Source organism: Chenopodium album, chromosome 18 (assembly GCF_948465745.1).
Source record: "Chenopodium album chromosome 18, dcCheAlbu1.1, whole genome shotgun sequence".
In the NCBI taxonomy this organism is placed as follows: domain Eukaryota; kingdom Viridiplantae; phylum Streptophyta; class Magnoliopsida; order Caryophyllales; family Amaranthaceae; genus Chenopodium; species Chenopodium album.
Window position 1 is genome coordinate 15,236,942 of NC_137851.1, and position 22,266 is coordinate 15,259,207.

General features: G+C 33.9%; 1 protein-coding gene and 1 pseudogene across 1 annotated transcript; both read left to right on the forward strand.

The window, feature by feature from the left end:
- The first annotated feature begins 12,287 nt into the window (after positions 1 to 12,287).
- On the forward strand, positions 12,288 to 12,923 carry LOC145591902 (uncharacterized). Its single transcript, XM_081648386.1, has one exon. It carries the CDS (start codon positions 12,288 to 12,290, stop codon positions 12,921 to 12,923), a length of 636 nt encoding a protein of 211 aa, XP_081504512.1.
- Positions 12,924 to 18,388: 5,465 nt separating this feature from the next.
- LOC145591903 (secreted RxLR effector protein 161 pseudogene) lies at positions 18,389 to 19,138 on the forward strand (annotated as a pseudogene).
- The last annotated feature ends 3,128 nt before the right edge of the window (positions 19,139 to 22,266 follow it).

Sequence of the window (22,266 nt, forward strand, 5' to 3'; positions counted from 1 at the left end):
TTGTTAGATTTGTAATAATCTGTATTTTATTGATATATGTAATTTTCATAATTTTTTTCATTATAAAATTGAGGATATTTAGTGATAAAAAACTGTACATAAAACGATGATCTGATCTAAACTTATTTTTTCTAAGCGAACTTATTTTTTTAAAATAAGTAAAAATAAGTTGAATTAAACAAGACCTTACACTACTTTTTATTTTTATTTTTTTAAGCATACACTACTTTTTTGTTATTATTATTTCTCTCACCTACTAACATTTAAATATATATATCCCCACTAACTATACTTTAAAATTCATCTTTTAGTCATTACCCTATTTTCCTAAAACTTTGAGCAACACTATTACAAAACGAAGGAAGTAATAACGTAATTTCAACACCGAACGTTTTCATATATGGATATCATGCATATTGGATATCTAATATCCGATCCGATAATCCATGTACTTGAAACTCGGTTACCCTATCTTATTGGTTCGATTCATGTGTATCAATTTTAGTATGATTGGTTATCAAACACACAATCTAAGGCCCTGTTCTCATCAAATTATCTTCAGTTCATTTTAGTTCAGCTCTAATAAGTTCAGTTCATTTCAACTCTTAATTTCCTTCTCTCATAAAATATTCATTTCAGTTCACTTCAGTTCTAATAAGTCCAATTCAGTTCAGTTTTAATAAGTGCAGTTCAGTTCAATTCAGCTTATTTCAATTAATGAGAACAAACCCTAATTATGTTATTGATTGGGATACCCCAAAACGTTGCAACAATTTAGATTTTTCTTAAAACATATTCCTTGGATCTTCCTTAAAGGTTTAAAGTGGGGTGCTTAGTGCTGCAATTTTATTCTATATCTATACATGTTTGTATGGTCTACCTTCAAAATAAAATTTATTCTATGGTCAAAACGAACTTAAAAATTGATCAAAGGGCTTTTCGTAATTTCACCATCACTCTCCCTTTCACCCCTTAAGTGGAGGCAACTCTGGCAAGTTCAGTGCCACTTTTTTACATCTCACCTCGTGTCAGTCACGTGATAATCTTCAATCATTCAATATATTCCTCATTTTCTTTGGCTTTTCTTGTTTTTTTCCCCTCTTTTTTCGTGAATTTTTTTGTCCCTGAATTTGATTTAGAGGTACAATAATGTGGTGTGTTGGCACATCATTACTGGTTCAAACTGACCTCTAGGACATACCACGTGTCAGATAGGTGACTCGTTCCTAGAAAGTTGGACCCACCTAGAGAGCCAATAGGATCTTGACAATACACTTAATGGATCATAGAAAAAAAAAATTGATTATGTAAAGGTTGCAATCACAATTATGGTAGGTATAAATGAATGGTGAACCTTTCCTCAGAATAACTGTCAAAAACTATCAACAATTAAAAATTGAAACTTGGTACACAATTTTTTGTCTCTAGATAAGGCAATTGATAGTTTGATTGTAGTCATACATTCATACTAATACATCAAAATGATGTATAAAACTAGTAATCACGATATTTGTCTCAAGTTAAGGTAAATTGATAATTATGAATATATACATCAAAATGATGTACACAACTGGAAATCAAAATATTTGTCTCAATAAGATTATTGATAATTGTCAAACTGGACCCTTAAATGATATGTAATCGTAAAATATTGATTAGGAAAGGGAGTAGGGTAATTGGCCAACACTCAATACTTTATGACGATTTAAGGTGATCAAGATAATTTCTTCAAATTCATTTTTAGCACCTTAGATTTTTCTCTTAACCCTCTCAAGATTTTCCTTCCGTTATTATGTAACATAAAATCCGAATTATTAATATCAAAATTATTGATCTTGATCATATTACTCGTATAGTTAGGTCGTTTAGAGCTTATGATTAGCTTTACAATTCACAATATCGTAAAATTGTTACCCACTAGTGTCTAGTGTATTCTATTACTCATAAATGAGAAGGCCACCCCAATCATTATAGCATTATTTAATTAGCATCGCTTATACTCTTTCGGTTCATTTCTAAATGTTTTTTTTTTTTTTTTAAATAATTTTTTTATAATTTTTTTTTTCTAGTTGATCATTTTTAAAAAACTCAACTCATTTATATTTTTTTCTTTTTTGGAAAATCCTTTCAATATTTTACCACTCTCAAGTTATCACACACTATTTACATAATCTCTCTTATTTATTATTCTTTTTCTTTACACCCACACACATCTTTACTCAGTGTCTACAACTGTATTCACTTATTTCTTACACCCACTGACCCACTTACCAATTATTGCCAAAAATGAAATAGATTAGATATGTGTTGAGAACATGATAATACAAAGGTAATATAACTACGTAATACTGTATTCATTAGACAATTGCAGGTACTAAGCTTGTTTGTAAATCATCTTAATTCACACTATCGACCTCAGGGAATGGAACGACATGACAAGCACAATTATTTTTAAAGTAAGGACGCTACCTAATCGAAACCCTTTATAAATCACCGAACCGAGGTTGATAAGCTAGACACTTTAAATCAGAGTAGTAAAATAAATTGCATTAATATTAGGCATGCTAAAAGACAAATCCCTTAACTAATAATTACTACTACCAAACTACCTCATTATTTTCTTGGTCATCATTAAACCATGTTTAGTAACTTAATTCACTCAACTAATTAAAAACCATTGTTTAACATATCTTGTATGAACACCTATAGTCTTTGTCCTCCCATGTATGATTTTTGTTTAATGGCAAATTATTTATACACTTGGACTAATTAAAACACACTCTCTTGATTTTAGTTGTTAATTGGACCACTTAATGAAATTTAGGTTAGTTTGTTCACTGCTGTTTTTTAAGTCCTCATGCTGTGCTTAATTTATGCTTTCTAAGAATAATTCATGAGTTCAGCCTCTTTCTATTCCACCTGCTCTATTTCTACCACTGTTTTAATTGGTGTTGAATTAATCATTTAGGTTTTTTCTAATCATAGATTATTGTTATTATAAGTGTCATATGAATCTCATATGGATTACAATTAAACTTTTAGAAATTAAGATCCTATTTTGGACCTATTAACTTGCTTAGAATTGGATTGTGTAACCTAGTCGCGTGTACATACAATCGTATAATTCACCAAAGTTACAAAAAAAAAAAAAAAAAAATAAAATAAAATAATTGGTACCATCATAAATAGCAGCAATCAATCATACTCCGTAATTGATTTTTTAGTGATAAAAAATTTCCTTAAATAAAAAGTAAGAAAACAACAATACTTTATTTTCTATTGGCTAAATTTCATTTCTATAGAAATAGTTTCTGTTCAATAAATATAAGTTGAGTTTAGTAGAAAGAAAAAAAAAAAAAAAAAAAAGTAATTCCAAAGAAGAAATTTAATAGAAAAATTAGTAAAAATAATTTCAGATTCAGTAAAAATAATTTCATTCGGTAAAATTAATTCCAATTCTGTAAATAAATTTAAGTTCAACAAAGATAATTTCAACTCATTAAAAATAATTTCAGTTCTACAAAACAGGTGAAGAGAACAAAACCTAACCCTATATATCAAACTATCATACAATTTATAGTAAAATTATTTAGATTGCTTGGATTATTTCATAGATTATTTGAAGTTTAACTATAACCATAATTTATTAACATGCATACAATAATTATTTTAGTTTGTCAAGGTCGAATTGAATGATTTGATTGTAAAATCATATTAAGATCATGACACTTCAACTGTTCATCTAATAAGAACATAAGATTTAACAGTTTAAGATTCCACTTAGAACCAGCCACAACTTCTAATTAGTATTTGAATTGCAGTTCTCATTACAATAATTAAATTATTGCACCTGACGTTTATCAAGGCAAAACAACTTCAATCATCTCATAAACATACAAAAATTATTCAATTATACATATTATAGTTATAATTAAAACCCTAGTTTAACTTTACTCCCAAGAGCTAATAACCGGTTACGTAAGCTTAGCTTTGCTAGCTTAAATGCATATGTATATAATCATATAAACCTTTACGTAATTGAAAAATGCACTTTAATAATCCCAATTACTGCCGATTTACTTTTAATAATCCCAAGTAAGATTTATTTTTTAATAATCCTAATTATGAGGTGACTTTGCCTCCAACAATCCCAAACCGGTTACCTATTAAAAAGGTAAATTTTTTTTTGTTTTTTAAACGCCACATGTCACTACATGATTGGCCTAAAAAAAAGAAATCGACCCTAGCCAACCCCCACCGTTCCCAGCTAACCGGAACCGGCCGACCACCTCCCTAACCCCCCGAAAATAGCCGGCTGGCCCTCCCAACCCCAAAACACACACACCCAATCCACCCCAACCCCCTAAACCACTCTCCTCCCATCCCTCCCCTTCGCTGGAAAACTGATTCAAATTAAAAAAAAAAAAAAAAAAACAAAAGCAGTGCCACCAAAATCGCCCCTCTTCCCTTTCCCCACACTCGAAATACTACCTCTGTTAAATGTTGTGTGTAATTTTGGGGTATTATTTATGAGATATAAAATATTCCAAAGTTGCACATAATAATTAACGGAGGTAGTAGGCCGTTTCGGCGGTGGGAGAAGGGAGGAGGGGTGGTTATTGCGACGGATTCAAGTAAGGGTCGGGGTCTGGTTTTAAGGTCTGTTGTGGGTTAGGTTGGTGGTTTTTGGAGTCGGGATGGGATAGGTTGGTGGTTTCAGAGGTCTGTGGTGGGATAGACGGGTGGTAGAGGGCCGGCCGTCCAGTTTTGGTAGATAAGGGGGGTGGCCGGCCGATTTCTGGAAGAGGTTAGGGTTTAACGTGCGGTAGGGGTTAGGGTGGCTGAGTGGCTGCGTTTTGGGTTTTTATTTTATTTTTATTTGGATCAGTCACGTGCTGACACGTGTCATGATCACCTGTTGCAACAGGTCATTGACTCATTGTTTTGACCGCCCGAGACCATTGGAGGAAAACTAACCCCATAGTTATTTGGATTATTAAAAAATAAACCTTAGTTGAGATTATTAGAAGTAAATCGGCAATAGTAGTTAGGGGTGTTCATAAATCGGTCTGGACCGAAAAATGGACCGGACCACCTCGGGCCGACCCCGAACCAGACCGGACCAAATTAATCGGGCCGGTCTTTGGGTCTAGAAATGTATTCTTTTGGTCTTCGCTCCGGTCCAAACCCTAAAAAAACTGGTCTTGGACCGGACCGATTTTTTATTAAAAATATGTGTGAAACCTTAAATAATGGTTAAAATTATCCTTAATAAGCTTAGGAAACTTTAAATTTATGAGCTTTTTTGTACTAAATATACAAAAAAAAGACGTTAAAGTGTAGACTTTTTTTACTTTTTTCAAGTTTTCCATAAAATGATTAAAAAAATTAGAATTCTTTTTAAAAAAAATTCTTAAATCGGCCCAAAGCGGCCCGGTCTGGGTTTGGTCCTAGCTTAATCGATCCGGTTTTCGGTTCTTAAAATTCTAATTTTCGATCTTCGGTCCGGGTCGGTCCGGTCTTGGACCGATGAACAACCCTTTAGTAGTTGGGATTATTAAAGTGTATTTTTCCTTACATAATTTATCCTTTAAAAATAATGCATCATTAAATTACATGAACATTTTTTCATGGAGCTTGCAAATGAAATTAATATTCTTAAGTGCTTGTTTGGTTCAACATGAAATCATATACCGTGGAAAGATTTTTCTCTTGCTAATTGCATAAAAATTGTGCAAAAGTGTTTGGTTGATAATTTGACATAATGGAAATTAGTATTTCCTAGGAAATAATTTCCTATGCATTGTAGGAATTAACTCACCTAGAGGGCTTGGTGATGAATTATTTCCCATGTTATGTGGGAATCTACATTATTCCCCTTGAAAATTTTATTTCCTAGGAAATTTATAACCAAACACGACATAGAAATTAGTTATTGTCGAAGAATTTCCATTTCAAAGGGAAAGATTATCCAACCATGCACATAAACACTAGTGACATATACACTAGTATAGTACTCGTGTAGTTGCACAGTTAAATCCCCTATAAATTTTGCTCTAAACTTAACAATCTATTGTATTTAATGAGATTAATGAATTATTTAATGTTAATAAATTATTTATTAGTATGTTACAATAACATGTAAACCCTACCTATAAAGTATATAGGAAGTATAATATGCCTGTTCTAACTAATCAATCAATATTATTATTAAAACTCAAAGGCAAGGAGTTCTAGTCCGACACGTATCACTTTCTTTTCCTTATTTAGCCACATTATCCAATTGCCACGTCATCAAACATTTTCACTCTATTAAAATAGCAACTAGTGTGCGGCCCGGGCGTTGCACTGAGTTACCACTTTGATTAAATTGTTCTTTATCATCGATTATGTATGTTATGCATAAATGTTAAGCATAATGTTACTAATTTATAGAGTATAGAAAGATAATTTATAACACTCTATTGTTTGAGAAATGTTGATTTTATTTCCTCTTAATTGTTTTTCAAACTGTTTATCTCATATTTCCTTTTTAATTGGTGCATGTCATTTATAGTTATATTTATGTGTTGATGACATCAATTGATATTGACTAAGATAGTAAGGAATTAGATCTTGTTTCCTTGAGGTCTAGTGTTCGAAACCCATCAAAAGCTTTTTAATATTCGTCTATAATTAAATAATAGTTGGAATGATTTGTTAATTGGTAATGACGTGACATTAAGGGCCTGTTCACTTCAGCTTAGTTCAGTTCACACAACTAAAAATTAAGGTTTTTGCGACCGCCTCAAACGGTCGCTGAAGATAGTAAAAACCGTCGTTGAAAATAAACGGTCGTAACAAGGTGGTCGTTATTTACTTGGTCGCAAAATGTCATTATTACGACTGTTTGGCGGTCGCAAATTTAATTGCGATCGTTTTCTTATTTTCAACGACAGTGTGTAAAAACGGTCGCAAGTATAATAATTGCGTCCGATTTAATAAGGGTCGCAATTTTCAGATTAGCGACGGCTTTTGTCGGTCGCTAAAATTTATAAGAAAATAAAAACAAGCGCACCCAAAACCATCTCCACCCTTTACCACCGCACTTTCCACCATACACCTTTATGGCTTTACCCACACCCACTTCCCATCATACACCTTTACCCACCGCTCACCTGAAACCATCTTAACCCACCGCCGCTCATTCGAAACCACGTAAACCTACCGCTGCTCACCCGAAACCACCTCAACCCACCGCAGCTCACCCGAAACCACCTCAACCCACCGCTGCTCACCCGAAACCACCTCAACCCACCACCACCGTCCACGAAATTATAAAATATTCAGAAAATTACCCACAAAATCAGAAATAAAACAATTATACAATAATTATACAAAATACAGAAAATTACCCATAAATCAGAAATAAAACAATAATATAGGTCTTTCAAAATTTATAAACTAAAATTACAATAAAACAATTATACAAAATACAGAAAATTACCCACAAATTAGAAATAAAACAATAATATAGATCTTTCAAAATTTATAAACTAAAATTACAATAAAACAATTATATATAATTAGAAATTAGAAATAATAAATCTAGATCAACAATATAACCTAAATTAAATATCAGATCTAGAAAACCTTGATTTCTCTTAGGCTCGTTCTTGTGACGGTAGAGGTCGTGGCGGTGGCTCGAGTGTGTGTGGTGACGAGTAGCGTGGAGGAGAGAGAAAGCGCCGACATCAACACCACAAGCGAAGCTTCCGATTTGAGCTGAAGCTTGAATGAGTAGCGATTTTCCGGCTTCTGATTCTTCAATTCTCAAAGTGCTTTGTTTGATTTTTCGGCAGTGAAATTAAGAGAATTAGGAGATGAGAGTGAAAGAGGAGAATGAAGCAGAGAGAGGAGGGGCGTGAGAAGGAAGGGAAGGATAGAAAGGGGATAAGGAAAATGGAGGAAGAGGGGCGTGAGAAGAGAGAGAAAGAAAAAAGAGGAAGAGTGACTATGTAAAAAAAACAATGTTAGTGCGAGTTGGAAGTTGGAACCCCTTTTATACCCTATTTTAAAAATTAATAAACAAAAAACAATTACGATTGCTAAAAACGATCGCAAATAGCAACTGTTTAACAAACGGTCTCTCTTGCGACCGTTTTTGGCGGTCTTAATTATTTTATTTTTATTTTGAATTATTTTTCACATGTTTTTTTAAAAAAATGAATTCTTCAAATACCATTACGACGGTTTCATAGGTAAGAAACGGTCATATGACCACCTTTAAAACGGTCGCAAAATTGAAACCGCCTTTAAAATGGTTGTAGATTTCTAATTTTGCGACCGTTTTAATGACGGTCGTAGAAAAACAGTCGCAATTTGACCGAATTCCAGTAGTGTCCGTTCAGTTCCAATCAGTTCAGTTCAGTTCAGCTTAGTTCAGTAAATATGAACAGGCCCTAAGTGATGATGTGGCACAATGCTATGAGAGGGGAATGACGTGGTATATAAACAATTTTAGAAACGATTTTTAATATAATAATAATAATAATAATAAAGTATAGATTAAAACCCTACTTTAACTTCTAATAAATTAAAGCCACATACATACGAAATGAGTGAAACTACAAATGATATAACATATAAAGTACAATATTATATAAAATAAATAAAAAGTACAATAAGATTACAATTAAACAAAAAATTTTCAATTCCTTATTAAAATTATATCTCCAATTATATATATTCTAAGAACAAGGTTATAATATATTGTACGGAGTTTTTCTTATTTGAGATAGGCCATTCATGCACATGCAATGTATATATAGACAACTAATGGACATACGTACATTATTTATACAATTGAGTAACATACCAAGAACAAGAACGGGATGTATATGGTTCAAATAAATTTTATGTCCATGGCTATCGATGTAAACATTTAATTTTACCTTCGTCGACAGTACGGAGTAGTAATTAGTACTCCTTTCTTTTCGTAATAATCTCAATAGTTTGACTTTTATACTATTTATTATATGCATATATACTTTAATTATACTATTTACTAATTTGTAAAAACATATGTTGACATGTAAAATATTTTTATATTGGTGTTTATGTATATTTTTATTTTATTGATGTTTTACACTTTTTAATATTATATAATTACAAATATTAATGGTCAAAATTGGGCATATGAAGACTAGTTAAAGTGTTGCGATAATTATGAAACTAAGAGCAACTCCAATGGCAAGTTAATTTGACAATTAGCTTATCATACCACATAAAATTTTAAACTAATTATCATTTTAGTTACTTTTTGCTTCAATGGGTAGCTATTAGCTTAGTAGTAGTCATTGGATAGAAAATACATGAAAGGGATAATACATGAAAAAAACTTAATTGGTGCAATGAGCATTTTATTTTGGCAAATTTAATTCCCAAGCAAATTAGCTTGACAAATCTAATTGAGTTTTCAAGCTCCAATGGTCAAACTAGTAGCTAGGGAAATATTGAAATTGCAAGCAAGTCCCTAGCTACAACCATTGGAGTTACTCTGAAAAAGTAATTACTATTTAATTCCCAAGCAAATTAGCTTGACAAATCTAATTGAGTTTTCAAGCTCCATGGTCAAGCTAATAGCTAGGAAAATATTGAAATTGCAAACAAGTCCCTATCTACAACCATTGAAATTACTCTAAAAAAGTAATTACTAGATAAGTACGTGTTGGATACAAATTAAAATTAGACAGGTTTCAACTAAAAGGAAACTTAGAAAAGTATTACTCCGTAATTTTTACACCAGCCCTATTCGATTGTTTTATTATGGCATAATGTCATTTTTTTTTTGACAAAAGCATAATGTCATTAATCATTATACATGGGTAATATCATAATCAATTGTTAGGGTGACCGAAGAGGACATTCGTTTTAAGCCGTTAATTGTGGAATTTAGATTTTTCTCTTTTCATAATGACCAATAATGTACTTGCTCAGTATACAATAATTAGGGAAGATCAGATCATAAGACAGTGCTAGGATTACGAGCAGACAAAAAATTAATAATACTAAATTAAATATGTTTATCTTGTTAGAGGATTATACAAAAACCACAAGAGTAATTTGTCAGTTGTTTGAGAATAATATTAATAAACCTTAAATCCCATATGTTTAAATTATACTCGTAGAATATATTATTAAGCCAACTGAATTTTTGTCACAAGTGTATGTGAGATGCTGAGAATACTTTTGTGACTCCAACCCCATCGGATATTTATGTCCCATCTCCTATGGGGTGCTAACAACTAACCCATAACATACATGAATTGTATTTTTAATATTAGAATAATAAAAGACAATGATTTAAACAAGATTCGGTCTCATGTCTAGCTTAGGCATCATAGCTTAATATTTTATATATATAACATATTAACATTACTCTTCGTAGAAATTTATCTTTGAGGAGCTTGGTTTAATGGCAAAGATTGAGTATATGTAGGATAAGTAGTCCTTACAAGTTTATAAATTAAAAATTCGGTGAGATAAATTTGTGCCAAAACGTAGAAATAAAAAACCCAAAAACTTTTATCTTCAAGAAATTCGTCACACTTTCTTCATTTTTTTTAGTTAACATGTATATTTTGACTCATGAAATTACTCACAAACTCAGACTAGCTTTTCAAATTTATAGTTATGGTAAAATATGATTATATGAGATCTTGTTATAATCATCTCAGAAAACGGAGTTATTATCACAATAAACCCCCCTTATCATTGTTTTCTCCCAATATTGTTAAACATTATCTCCGCTAATTATAAGTAACTTTATACTTCGTATTATATAATCCCTTTTCTGGCCACACTTATTTTCTTTAAATTATGTGTGAACGCTTATTGTTGTTGTTGACCCTTACGAGGTTTTGATGATGATTGAGCAAACCTCCATCTAATAAGGATTTTCTAGTGTTGTGCTGTTTGCAGGTTTAGTAAGCTCAGGGAGTTGAAGTAGGAATTGAAACAAAGGAAGTTTAGAAGATCCATGAGGACAAGTAAAGACAGAAGAAGAGTTCCAGAAATGGAACTTCGCGAAGTTTCTTAACAGGAACTTCACAACGGGTTGTAACGACCTGGTTCCGGTGTAATGCTGGGGCAAACCTCAACAACCAAGGATCAGTGTAGAGCTCGAGATATCAACTGAAAAAGATGGACTTCATAACTTATAGTTGTATAAAAGATAAGTTTGTTTTATAGGTTGATGTAAACATGTAATTGGTTGTTATGCATGGAACTTATTAGAAATCAGATAAAGCTTGGCAAGCTCATTAATTCGTAAAAGATAATTACAGTTTTATGAAAAATTTTTTATTTGATTTTATCTTCTAAAATCTGGTTTACTTGGTTGTATCTTTTTTATAAAATTCTATCTTTTAAAAACGAATTTGATCAAAATTGATTTTCAGATGAACGAAATTAAATCTGTTTTGATTTCGGTTTTAAAGTGATAAGATTGGATTTCTGTTTAAGCTTATCATATTTACAAAAACCCTACTTTGTGGACTGAGAAACTTCTATAAATATAGAAGTGATACAATGAAGCAATGTGAGAGTTTTAAGCGTGAAAACGACTTAGTGTTTAAGAGTAAGTTTGCCAAAGGTTAAGCTTTATCATTTTGATTTCGGGTTTCATGTGTAGCTTTACATTTATGTGTTAGAATGAGTCTTTTTGTTGCAATTGGTTTTAGGGTGAGATTGTGAATTCTCTACAAATTCACGTTTGAGTGTAAGAGTTTGAACTCTCTAAAATTCAAGTTGTAGTTGTGGGTGCACAGTGAGTGAAAGATACCTGAGAAGTGTCTTGGGTCAAGGAAAGGAACCTGAGAGGTGTTTTGGGTCAAGGGAAAGGAACCTGAGAGGTGTCTTGGGTCAAGGAAAGGAACCTGAGAGGTGTCTTGGGTCGGTAGGATAGGTTCCTATCTGGTAGCAAGTGTCCGTGGTGGAACTTGTGAAGAAAGGTCTGTAATAATAGGTTGTACTAGGAGAGTTTCCTATTATAGTGAAGTCTGTTTGAAAGTCCCGAGAAGGGACGAGGTTTTACTTCCAGTTAGGTCCTGGAAGGTTTCCTCGTAAATCTTGATGTGTTCTTTAAGTTCCTTTTATTGTTTTGTTTTAATTTCTGCATAAGTTTCGTAATTGGAACCTACTACTATTCACCCCCCTCTCGTAGTAGTTCATCTAAACTAACAATTGGTATCAGAGCAGGTTCTCACAGAAATACAAGCAACCTTATAGTGTAAGTTCCTGAAGAGATGAATGCACACGAGAAACTTGAAGAAGGGTACTCGACCCAAAGACCACCAATGTTCAATGGAAAATTCTATCCCTACTGGAAGAATAGAATGGAGATATTTATCAAAGCCGAAAACTATCAAGTATGGAGAGTCATTGAAAGTGGTGACTTTGAGGTAACAAAAACCAATGAGGACAAAAAGGTAATTCCTAAACCACTATCTGAATTTGAAAAGGAAGATTATGAAAAATATGAGCTTAATGCTCAAGTAGTGAAAATCTTGCACTGTGGACTAGGACCTCATGAGCATAACAGAATCATGGGTTACAAGTTCACAAAGCAAATTTGGGATTTATTACAAGTAACATATGAAGGAACAAATGAAGTTAAGCGTTCCAAAATTGACTTACTGATGTCAAAATATGAAAGATTTGAAATGCTACACAAAGAATCCATTCAGGATATGTTCACGAGATTTACTAACATTGTCAATGAGTTAGAATCTTTAGGCAGGTCCATACCCATTGATGAACAAGTAAGAAAGGTACTCAGAAGCCTTCCTCAAGATGAGAGGTGGAGATCTAAGGTGGCAGCTCTACAGGAATCCAAGGATTTCATCAAGTTCAACCTTGAACAACTAAAGGATCCCTGCTAACTCATGAACTTCACCTTGGAGGAAATACTAAAAGTTCCAAAAGCAAAAGTCTTGCTCTAAAGGCTTATGAATCAAGCGACTCGGAAGACAATGATGATGAGACATCCATGCTTGTTCAGAAGTTCAGAAAGATGCTGGGAAAAAGAGGAGATAAGAGCAAACTAGGACAGTCAAGCTCTAAGGAAATCAAGTGTTTTGGATGCGGTTCCAGGGAACATCTTATCAGAGACTGCCCTTAATCTAAGGAGGATGAGAAATCCAAATATAAAGGGAAAGAGCAAACCAAGTTCTATAAACCATTGTTCTCCAAGGAAGATTTCCGAAAGGCGATGGTGGCTGCATGGGGAAACTCTGATTCGGAATATGAAGAAGAAGGAGAACCCGATGAAGAAACAACCAACCTGTGTTTGATGGCTAAAACTGATAATGAAGCTCGTCTAAAGGAACTTGAATCTGAGGTATGGTATGACTATCGACAACTCAAAAATCTGAATAAAGGAAATCTTATGGACATTATTTTGGAACTTCAAGATGACTGTATTGAACTAAATAGGTTGAAGTTCCAAACTGATCAAGCTTTAAAAATCCATAAAGAACATAATGAATGGGTTGATAATATGAAAACTGATATTCAGACTAGATTTTTCGATTTACATGATAAAAATGTCCTTTTAAAAGACCAAGTTGAAAAACTAAAACATGATAACATTATGTTAAATGTAGAGCTAGCTTAAAACTTGGAATTGATTCTCCTAATTCTGAAGTTCCTCTCATAAACCAACTTCTAAATTTTGAAAAACTAAAATCAGATTTGGAAGATGCAAAAATGAAAAATCAAACCTTGAAGGAGGAACTTGATAAAACTAGGAAAGTTAAGGAGGTTATTAATCATGGGATTCCATCCTAGATAACTAATGCTCCAAACAAACTTAAAGAAGGATTAGGATATAAAAAGAGATCTAGGAGAAACAAGAAATATGTAGATCTGCCCAGTAAGAAGTTATGTCATTATTGTGGTGGTACAGGACATCTTCGAGTTGCATGTCCTAAGAAAATTAAAGATACTCTTAAGAATACTAACCATGCTGAACAGGTTTGGATGAAGAAATCCGACTCTTCCTCCAAAACAGTGGAACCCAAGGAAACCTGGGTTCCAGAAACTACCGCTTAGTTTTCATGCAGGTTCTAGTGAGGGGGAACAACACTTGGTTCCTTGACAGTGGTTGTTCTAAGCATATGACTGGAGACAAATCTAAATTTCTCTCACTTGATGCCTGCTATGGAGGAACTGTGACCTTTGGAGATAATAAAAAGGGTGAAATTATTGCTATTGGTATAATAGGAAGGTGTAGACACCCATTTGTGTCTCCCCAAAACCAAACCCAGTGATGAATACCTTTTGCGTCGAATGATAATCGAATAAAGTGAAAGTATGAAAGGTTAGGTGTTGCGGTTAGTTTTTATTTAAAATTCTTTCTTTCTGTTTTCGAAAACAACTCTATTTTATGAAAATAGCCAATCCAGTTTATTTTGGTCCACAAAAAGGGTCCAATAATATTGTAGTTGGATGGGTCTTTCATAGAGCTTTCCAACGATATATTATAAGCCCAATTCCGATGAATAATGAGGAAGTTATGGCCAAAATACTAAATCGGGCCCGGTTTGATCTTTACATGCGGCCCGATGATCTAGGGGAGGGCCCAATGTTAATTATTATTCCTAAAGTTATTAGAACTAATTATAAGTCTTCTAGAATTCTCAAGAAGGTTCTTTTAAGTCCTAATAAAATTAGAATTAATAATTATATTTTGATTGAATAAAATATTATTTTATGAAAATACGATTTCAGTTTTCATACGGACTTTACAAGTCAATAAGTGGACTCCGTGTTTGAAAGCGCGTAGGAAACCAGGCTGTCGCCAAATGACAGGCCTGTCGCCACGCGACAGACCTTGTCGCCAAGCGACAAGGCTGGTTTTGCGGCGACAGCGTGGAGTTTTATTCCTTATCAAATTATACCTATTTCCGGACTGTTTTCTTATAAATAGGGTCTTGAACCTTCGTTTTTTAATCATCAATTATCATCAACAATCAGGAATTACAATCTACAATCATTCTCTCTAAATTCTCTCTAGCTTTTCACAAACACAATTCCGCATACACGAGATCTAGAAACACCTAGCCAAGTTCGAAGTTGCCTTCGCCCTAGACGTAAAAGGTTATAATTTCTGAGGGTTTGGTCCCTAATCTCTATTTCAACTATTTAATTTGATTGTTTGTTTTAATATTTTCCTTGAAGTTACTAACACGTGTATTTTGTTATTAGAAAGAGGTACGAGGCATCAAAGTATGTAATCTTATTGCTCTATTCTTGTAGAAAGCATGTTTAAATTTGTTTAATTCCTAGTATCATGCTTAGGATGTTATTATTGCTTTCTAGTATCATGTTTAGGGTACCTTTTACTCTTTTCTAATATCATGTTAGTATCATGTTAGGGCTAAAGCTTTGATTTTTATTGTTTAGTGACATGCTAGGATTTGTTATTAATCTTGTTAGTATCATGCCTAGGATCTTGCTATTATTATGCTTTAGCGTTATTATGATGATTATTACTATTATTGTTATTATGATTATAATTATGATGATTGATTATTATGTTGCTTGATGTCATATATTATTGTTATTGCTTGATCACGCCTTTTATGCATGTTTAAAGGGAATTTGTACTTGTAATCACGCTTAATAAGATAATTAATAATCTTGTTTAGGCTAATTTGATTATAATTTAAGTGATCGCCAATAATAGATTTATTTGTTTATTTAATTCAACCAACATAGATTAAATAGGTTTAGGATTAATCTGTTGATTGCATGTTAGTCAAAAAGCGCACATGAATACGAGTAGAATAAAGTAGAGGCCTATTTTATAGGGCGAGTTCTTTCTCTTTTAAATTGGATTCGTACCCTCATCCCCGAACACCAGTCATGGTTCCAGACCTATTGGAGTTAACGATCTCCTGGATCGTTAAGGGGTGTAATCTTCACCTCGTGAACGGTTTACAAGTTCCTAAAACTTGTTGGCGACTCTTTTGCTCTAGCTTCCTTCCCTTTGGACGCCACCATGCTTAAGTGTATGATCACAGTGGGGTTCAAGTTTGGGGTAATGCTTGAAATATTCCCTACAGAAGGTCAAGTTCCCATGCTATAGAAAATGTTTTTTTAGTCGAGGGTCTTAAACACAATTTGTTAAGTATTTCTCAATTCTGTGATAAAGGTAACTCAGTTAGCTTTACTTCTAATCTTTGTAGAATCATCAATAATGACACTAACAAAATTATTCTTGAAGGAACTCGAAAAGGGAACACATATGTTGTGGATCTCAATCAAGTTCCAAGCAGTAGCTTATCTTGTCTTAGTGTCAATATGGATGATCCCTTATTATGGCATAAACACTTTGGCCATGCTAGTTTTTCCTTGCTAGATAAACTCAGATCAAAAGGACTTGTTGAAGGGCTTCCATCCATCAAGTTCCTAAAAGATAAGTCGGCAGTGCATGTGTTAAAGGTAAGCAGACTCGAATATCTTTTAAATCCAAGAATATGGTAAGCACCACAAAACCATTGGAACTTATCCATATGGATTTGTGTGGTCCTATGAGGATACATAGCAGAAGCGACAAAAGGTATGTAATGGTTATTCTAGATGATTTTTCCAGATTTACCTGGGTTTTCTTTCTTGTAAGCAAAGATGAAACATTTAATGAGTTTGTTGCTATTGTTAAGAAAGAACAGAGAAAAACAGGTTGCCAACTAGTTCATGTAAGGTCAGATCATGGAACTGAGTTTGAAAACTCAAATTTTAATGAGTTTTGCAACGAGCATGGAATGGATCATAATTTCTCAGCCCCCAGGACTCCACAACAAAATGGAGTAGTTGAACGGAAAAATAGAAGCTTAGAAGATATGTCAAGAACAATGCTGATTTCTAGTGGACTGCCCAGGAACTTCTGGGCTGAAGTAGTAAACACAGCGTGTTATATATTAAATCGAGTGTATGTTCGAGCAATAACCAACAAGACACCTTATGAGATGTTGAAAGGAAGAAAACCAAATATTTCATACTTTGGATCATTTGGTTGCTGGTGCTTTGTTCACAACAATGGAAAGAGGAACTTGGGAAATTTTGATGAAAGGAGTGATGAGCCTATATTCTTAGGATATGCCTCAAATAGTAAAGCTTACAGAGTTTATAACAAAAGAACAATGTGTGTTTAAGAATCTGTACATATAATTTTTGATGAAACTGATTATGTTGTTGATGTGCAGGATAATGGTGATTTCGAAATAGGGCTAGTAAGAAGACATGACCCAGATGAAGAATCATCAATATCCATGAAGTAGCAAGATAAGAATCCAATAACTGAAAACCAAACGGTAGCTGAAATAGAAGTTCCTCATGAGGAACCCCAGAGACTGAGAATTCAGAACCACTGAATCAAGAGGTAGAATGCAACGACGCTGAACCTGAAAAGTTGTATCCAATAAAAGACTTTACCCCTAAACGTTGGAAACATCAAAAGTCTCACCCAGTGGACATGATCATGAGTGATATAACTAAAGGAACTCAGACTCGGTCCCAGCTGAGGAAATCCTGTGCATTTTTCTCGTTCCTATCTACTATGGAACCAAAGAACTGTGATGAAGCCTTACAAGATGCAGACTGGATAATCGTAATGCAAGCTTGAATTGAGTGAATTCGAAAGAAACAAAGTTTGGCACCTTGTTCCTAGATTGGAACACCAGAAATTAAAGTCATATGACTAAAATGGGTATACAGGAACAAGCTTGATGAACATGGAGCCATTGTGAGAAACAAGGCTAGGCTGGTTGTCAAGGGGTACAATCAACAAGAAGGCATAGACTTTGATGAGACATTTGCACCAGTTTCCAGGTTAGAAGCTATACGCATTCTTATTGCTTTTGCAGCCTTTATGGATATTAAGTTAGATTAAATGGACGTCAAATGTACTTTTTTAAATGGTTTATTAAAAGAAGACGTCTATGTGGAACAACCCCCTGGATTTGAAGATCTAGAATTCTCGAATCATGTTTATAAACTTGATAAGGCTCTCTATGGGCTGAAACAAGCACCAAGAGCATGGTACAAGAGATTGTCTAAGTTCCTATTAGATAATGATTTCAATAGAGGAAAAATAGATAAAACATTATTTTTAAAATCTAAAGGAACTAACATTTTGGTTGTACAAAGATATGTTGATGATGTTATTTTTGGTGCAACTAACGAAACCTTGTGTAAGTATTTTGCTGACCTTATGAGTGGCGAGTTCGAAATGAGCATGATGGGTGAGCTAAACTTCTTTCTTGGTCTGCAAATTAAGAAAACCGAGAAAGGCATAATGATTCACTAGTAAAAATATGTGAAGGAACTCATAAAGAAATATAAGATGGAAAGTTCCAAGACAATAAGAACACCTATGGGAACTAACATCAGACTGGATGAAGACATAGCTGGAACTTGCATAGATCAGAAGACGTATCGAGGTATGAGTGGTTCCTTGTTATATTTAACTGCTAGTAGACCTGATATATCGTTCAGTGTAGGTTTGTGTGCGAGATTCCAAGCCAATCCAAAGGAATCTCACCTTAAATCAGTAAAAAGGATACTTAGGTATCTAAAAGGAACTGATGAGCTATGCCTCTATTATTCGAGAAATGAATCAATTGATTTAGTTGGGTACACAGATGTTGATTATGCAGGAGATCTAGTTAATAGAAAGAGCACATCAGGTATGACTCAATTCCTTGGACCATGTCTAGTTTCTTGGGGTCCCAAGAAACAGAATACAGTTGCTTTGTCCACAGCAGAAGCTGAATATGTAGCTGCTGCTGCATGTTGCTCACAAATGTTGTGGATAAAACAACAAATATGTGATTTTGGATTAAAATTTGAATGTGTTCCAATTTATTGTGATAATACTAGTGCTATTTGTATTTCAAAAGATCCAGTACAACACTCTAAAGTCAAGCATATCCACATTAGACATCATTTTCTAAAAGATAATGTGGATAAAGGCTATATTAAGTTAGAATTTTGTCTAACTGATAATCAAATTGCTGATATTCTGACTAAGCCTTTGAGCAAAGAAGGCTTTGAGATAATGAGACTGGAACTTGGGATGATCAAGCTGAATTGATTGCAACTGAAGTTCCTAGATATGGAATTGTCAACTACAGGACAAATTAGAAGAAATAAAACATCTAGCACAACAATTGGTGTGATAAACATAACGGGAATGTCACTGTTGGTAAACTCTTGGAGGTCAGTACAATTAACACTTATTAAACTGTACATAATTTTCAAGTTAATGTAGACATGTTTGAGACTAGTTCCTAAATATAGTTGTTTAAAAATTCTATTTTCAAAAATTTATCTTCAGAAAATAATAAATCTTTTCAAAAGACATTGTGAAAAGATAAACTTTGAATTTGGAAATCCATCCAGTTATTCTTAATCGGATAAATACAATGTTCCTAGAAGCTTAACTGTTCATCTCCTATAAACCGCTTCACAAAAATTTACCCTTTATAAATACCCCTCCACCCACCTCAATTACTCACAGTCAAATCAATTAAACTCTCAAACCCTCTCAACCACAAAAATTCTACAACTTAACCAAGAGCGAACCCATGGAAGGCGAAAACCCAAACCCTAACCAAAGTGACAACTCACCCACCAAAGAGCAAGATCCAACCTTTATACCACCAATTGAGTTGATTATCTCTGAATTCCCAACTTCCATCACCTTAGAAGCAAAAAACACTAAACCAAAACCCCGAGAAGAAACCAAAACCTCCTTAACTGCTAGTCTCCCAAATGTCATTGATCGAATTGCGACTTGGAAGAAACGAAAGGCCGAGAAAATCGAAAAGAGTCTTGAAGAGGAAATGGAGGAAGCTGATGCAATATCTAAGGGGGAAGATAATTCCAACAAGGATGATTCTGAGGGGGAAGAAGACCAAAAGGTGTTGGGAAAACAAGCTGAAAGGTATGTGGTAGGATATAGAATTGATTACGAATGGTGTAAGAAAGTGAATTTCTCTGAGTTTCTTGAATTGATTGCGTTTCAAGGGTGGGATGTTTTGTTTTTGACTAAAGCTAAGAACTATCTGTATCCTCTGTCCATGGATGAGTTTATAAAAGAATGTGATTTTGAAAATGGAGTATGCTTTAGCAAAATTAATGGTATTGAGATAGAATTTGATGCTGCTAGACTAGGAACTCTGCTACAGGTTCCATGTGAGGGCTTTGAAACTTATATGAAAGGTGCTGTGAGTGTGAAGGTGGAAGGTCACACTAAAACTGAAGTAGTAACATTTTTAGGAGGAAAAAGAGGCGTGAGTGTTATGAACCAAAATGACTTGTCTCCCCTACATAAACTCTTGTTTAATCTTGTCAAAAAATCCCTAATCCCGAGAACACAAAAGAAAAATGAACTTTGCTACCTAGACATGGCTTGATCTTTTGCCGGTCTAAGAAAATCAAAATTAACTTTCCTTCTTTGAAGATGCAACACCTAGAACATTGTATTGAAAAGGAGGTAAAAGTGGGATATGGTGCTATCCTGGCCACGGTGTTCGAAGGCTTAGGAGTGAAGTTAGTTGATTTCTATGGTAGAATGAAGGAGAAAGGAGAAAATATAATCAATGGGGATACCTTGAGGGGACTGAGTCTTGAGGTTGTGAAGGGAAGATGTGAAAAATATGATGCAAAAAAGGCCAAGGCAAAGAAGGAGAGTCCTCAACCAACAGAATCTGTTAGGAAGAGTAGAAGACTCACTACAGGAACTCAGGTAAAGACAAGCTTGAGTGAACCTCTGGAACTTAGTGACAAGGAGGAGGGAACTGAGGAACTGATTTCTGAATTATCTATGAAGATGACGGGAAAGGTGAGATCTCTAGAGAGAACCATTCAGAATCAGGAGAAGGAATTCCAGAAGAGGCTCTCTCCCATAGATGCAAGACTGCGGAAGATAGAGGAAGACCACAAAGAAGATCTTGAGAGGATTCTCAAGACACTTGAAGACTGACCAGCCTATGCCCTCTGCCCAACCTATCCCTATGTTTATTTTGAATCCCCTGCTTCTGTTAAGGAACTTTGTCTGTTTTTAAGAAACTTTGGTTGTTTTTGAATATTTTGGAACTTGGTTTGTAATATTTTGAAATCGCTCTGGATGGTTGGCTTTTGTTATATGTTGTTTCAATGAATACTACAAGAAGGGGGGGTTGAATTGTAGTATGAGATTTTAGCCAAACTTTTTGCGAAATTAAAACTAAGTAAGTTAAAGGAACAGAAAGATAAACTGAAGGAACTAAAAGATGCAAGAGAGATTTTTACGTGGAAAACTCCTTGGCCCTAACAAGGAGAAAAACCACGACCACTTGGGATTTTGTGAAAAGAATCTTCACTAGAATAGGGCAAATGGTCCTATTACAAACTAAAGACTCAAACTTCAAGTTCCTCAATGAACTTGAAACCCCGAGGAACAAGTCACACAACTTGTTACTCTTCTCTTCTCTTTCTCTTTTCTCTCTCTTCTCTTTCTCACTTCTCTTTCTTACATAAAGAAATTCACTCAAACTTCCCCATTCCCCAAATTACAACTCGAAAAATAAATAACTCTAGTATAAGAACATAAGAACACTCTATATCACTTATGTGGAATTGACACTTAACTCGAATTAAAGCTTGAAAACTTATGTGAGTAAGGGTGAGTTTTTCCAACTGATTTCAAAGACTATTTATAGATCAAATTCGTTTAGGAAAAACTCCTTTGTGCAGCAAATCCATTACGCCACTACTCCAACCCACTAAGAAGATCATGTTCCTAAAATTGAGGAAACATGAACTCCTCAATGTGCAAGACCATGACTTGAAGAAGATCATGGAGGAGTAGGCCACAAGTTTTTAGAAAACGTGGAAGATTTTATTTCCAAAAGATATTTTCGAAAATCAGAATAAATAAAATCTTTTTAGTTAAGAAAAAGATAAACGTTTTAAACTTAACTGCTTTCCTAAAAATATGCTAGCACAATATTATCTTTTTAGACCAATTCCACACAGATTTTTCGAGTGTAACTTAATATCTTATACTTACATAAATCCTAATATATAAAAATATATTTAGTCTTCATGTCCTCTGATGAAGCTTCTACTCCGAGGCTTCTGTTCCTCAAGGGGAACTTCTCTTCTTTGATGAAGCTTCTGCTCTGAAGCTTCTGTTCCCTGAGGGGAACCTTCTCTTCTCAAGTCTTCATTTCTGAA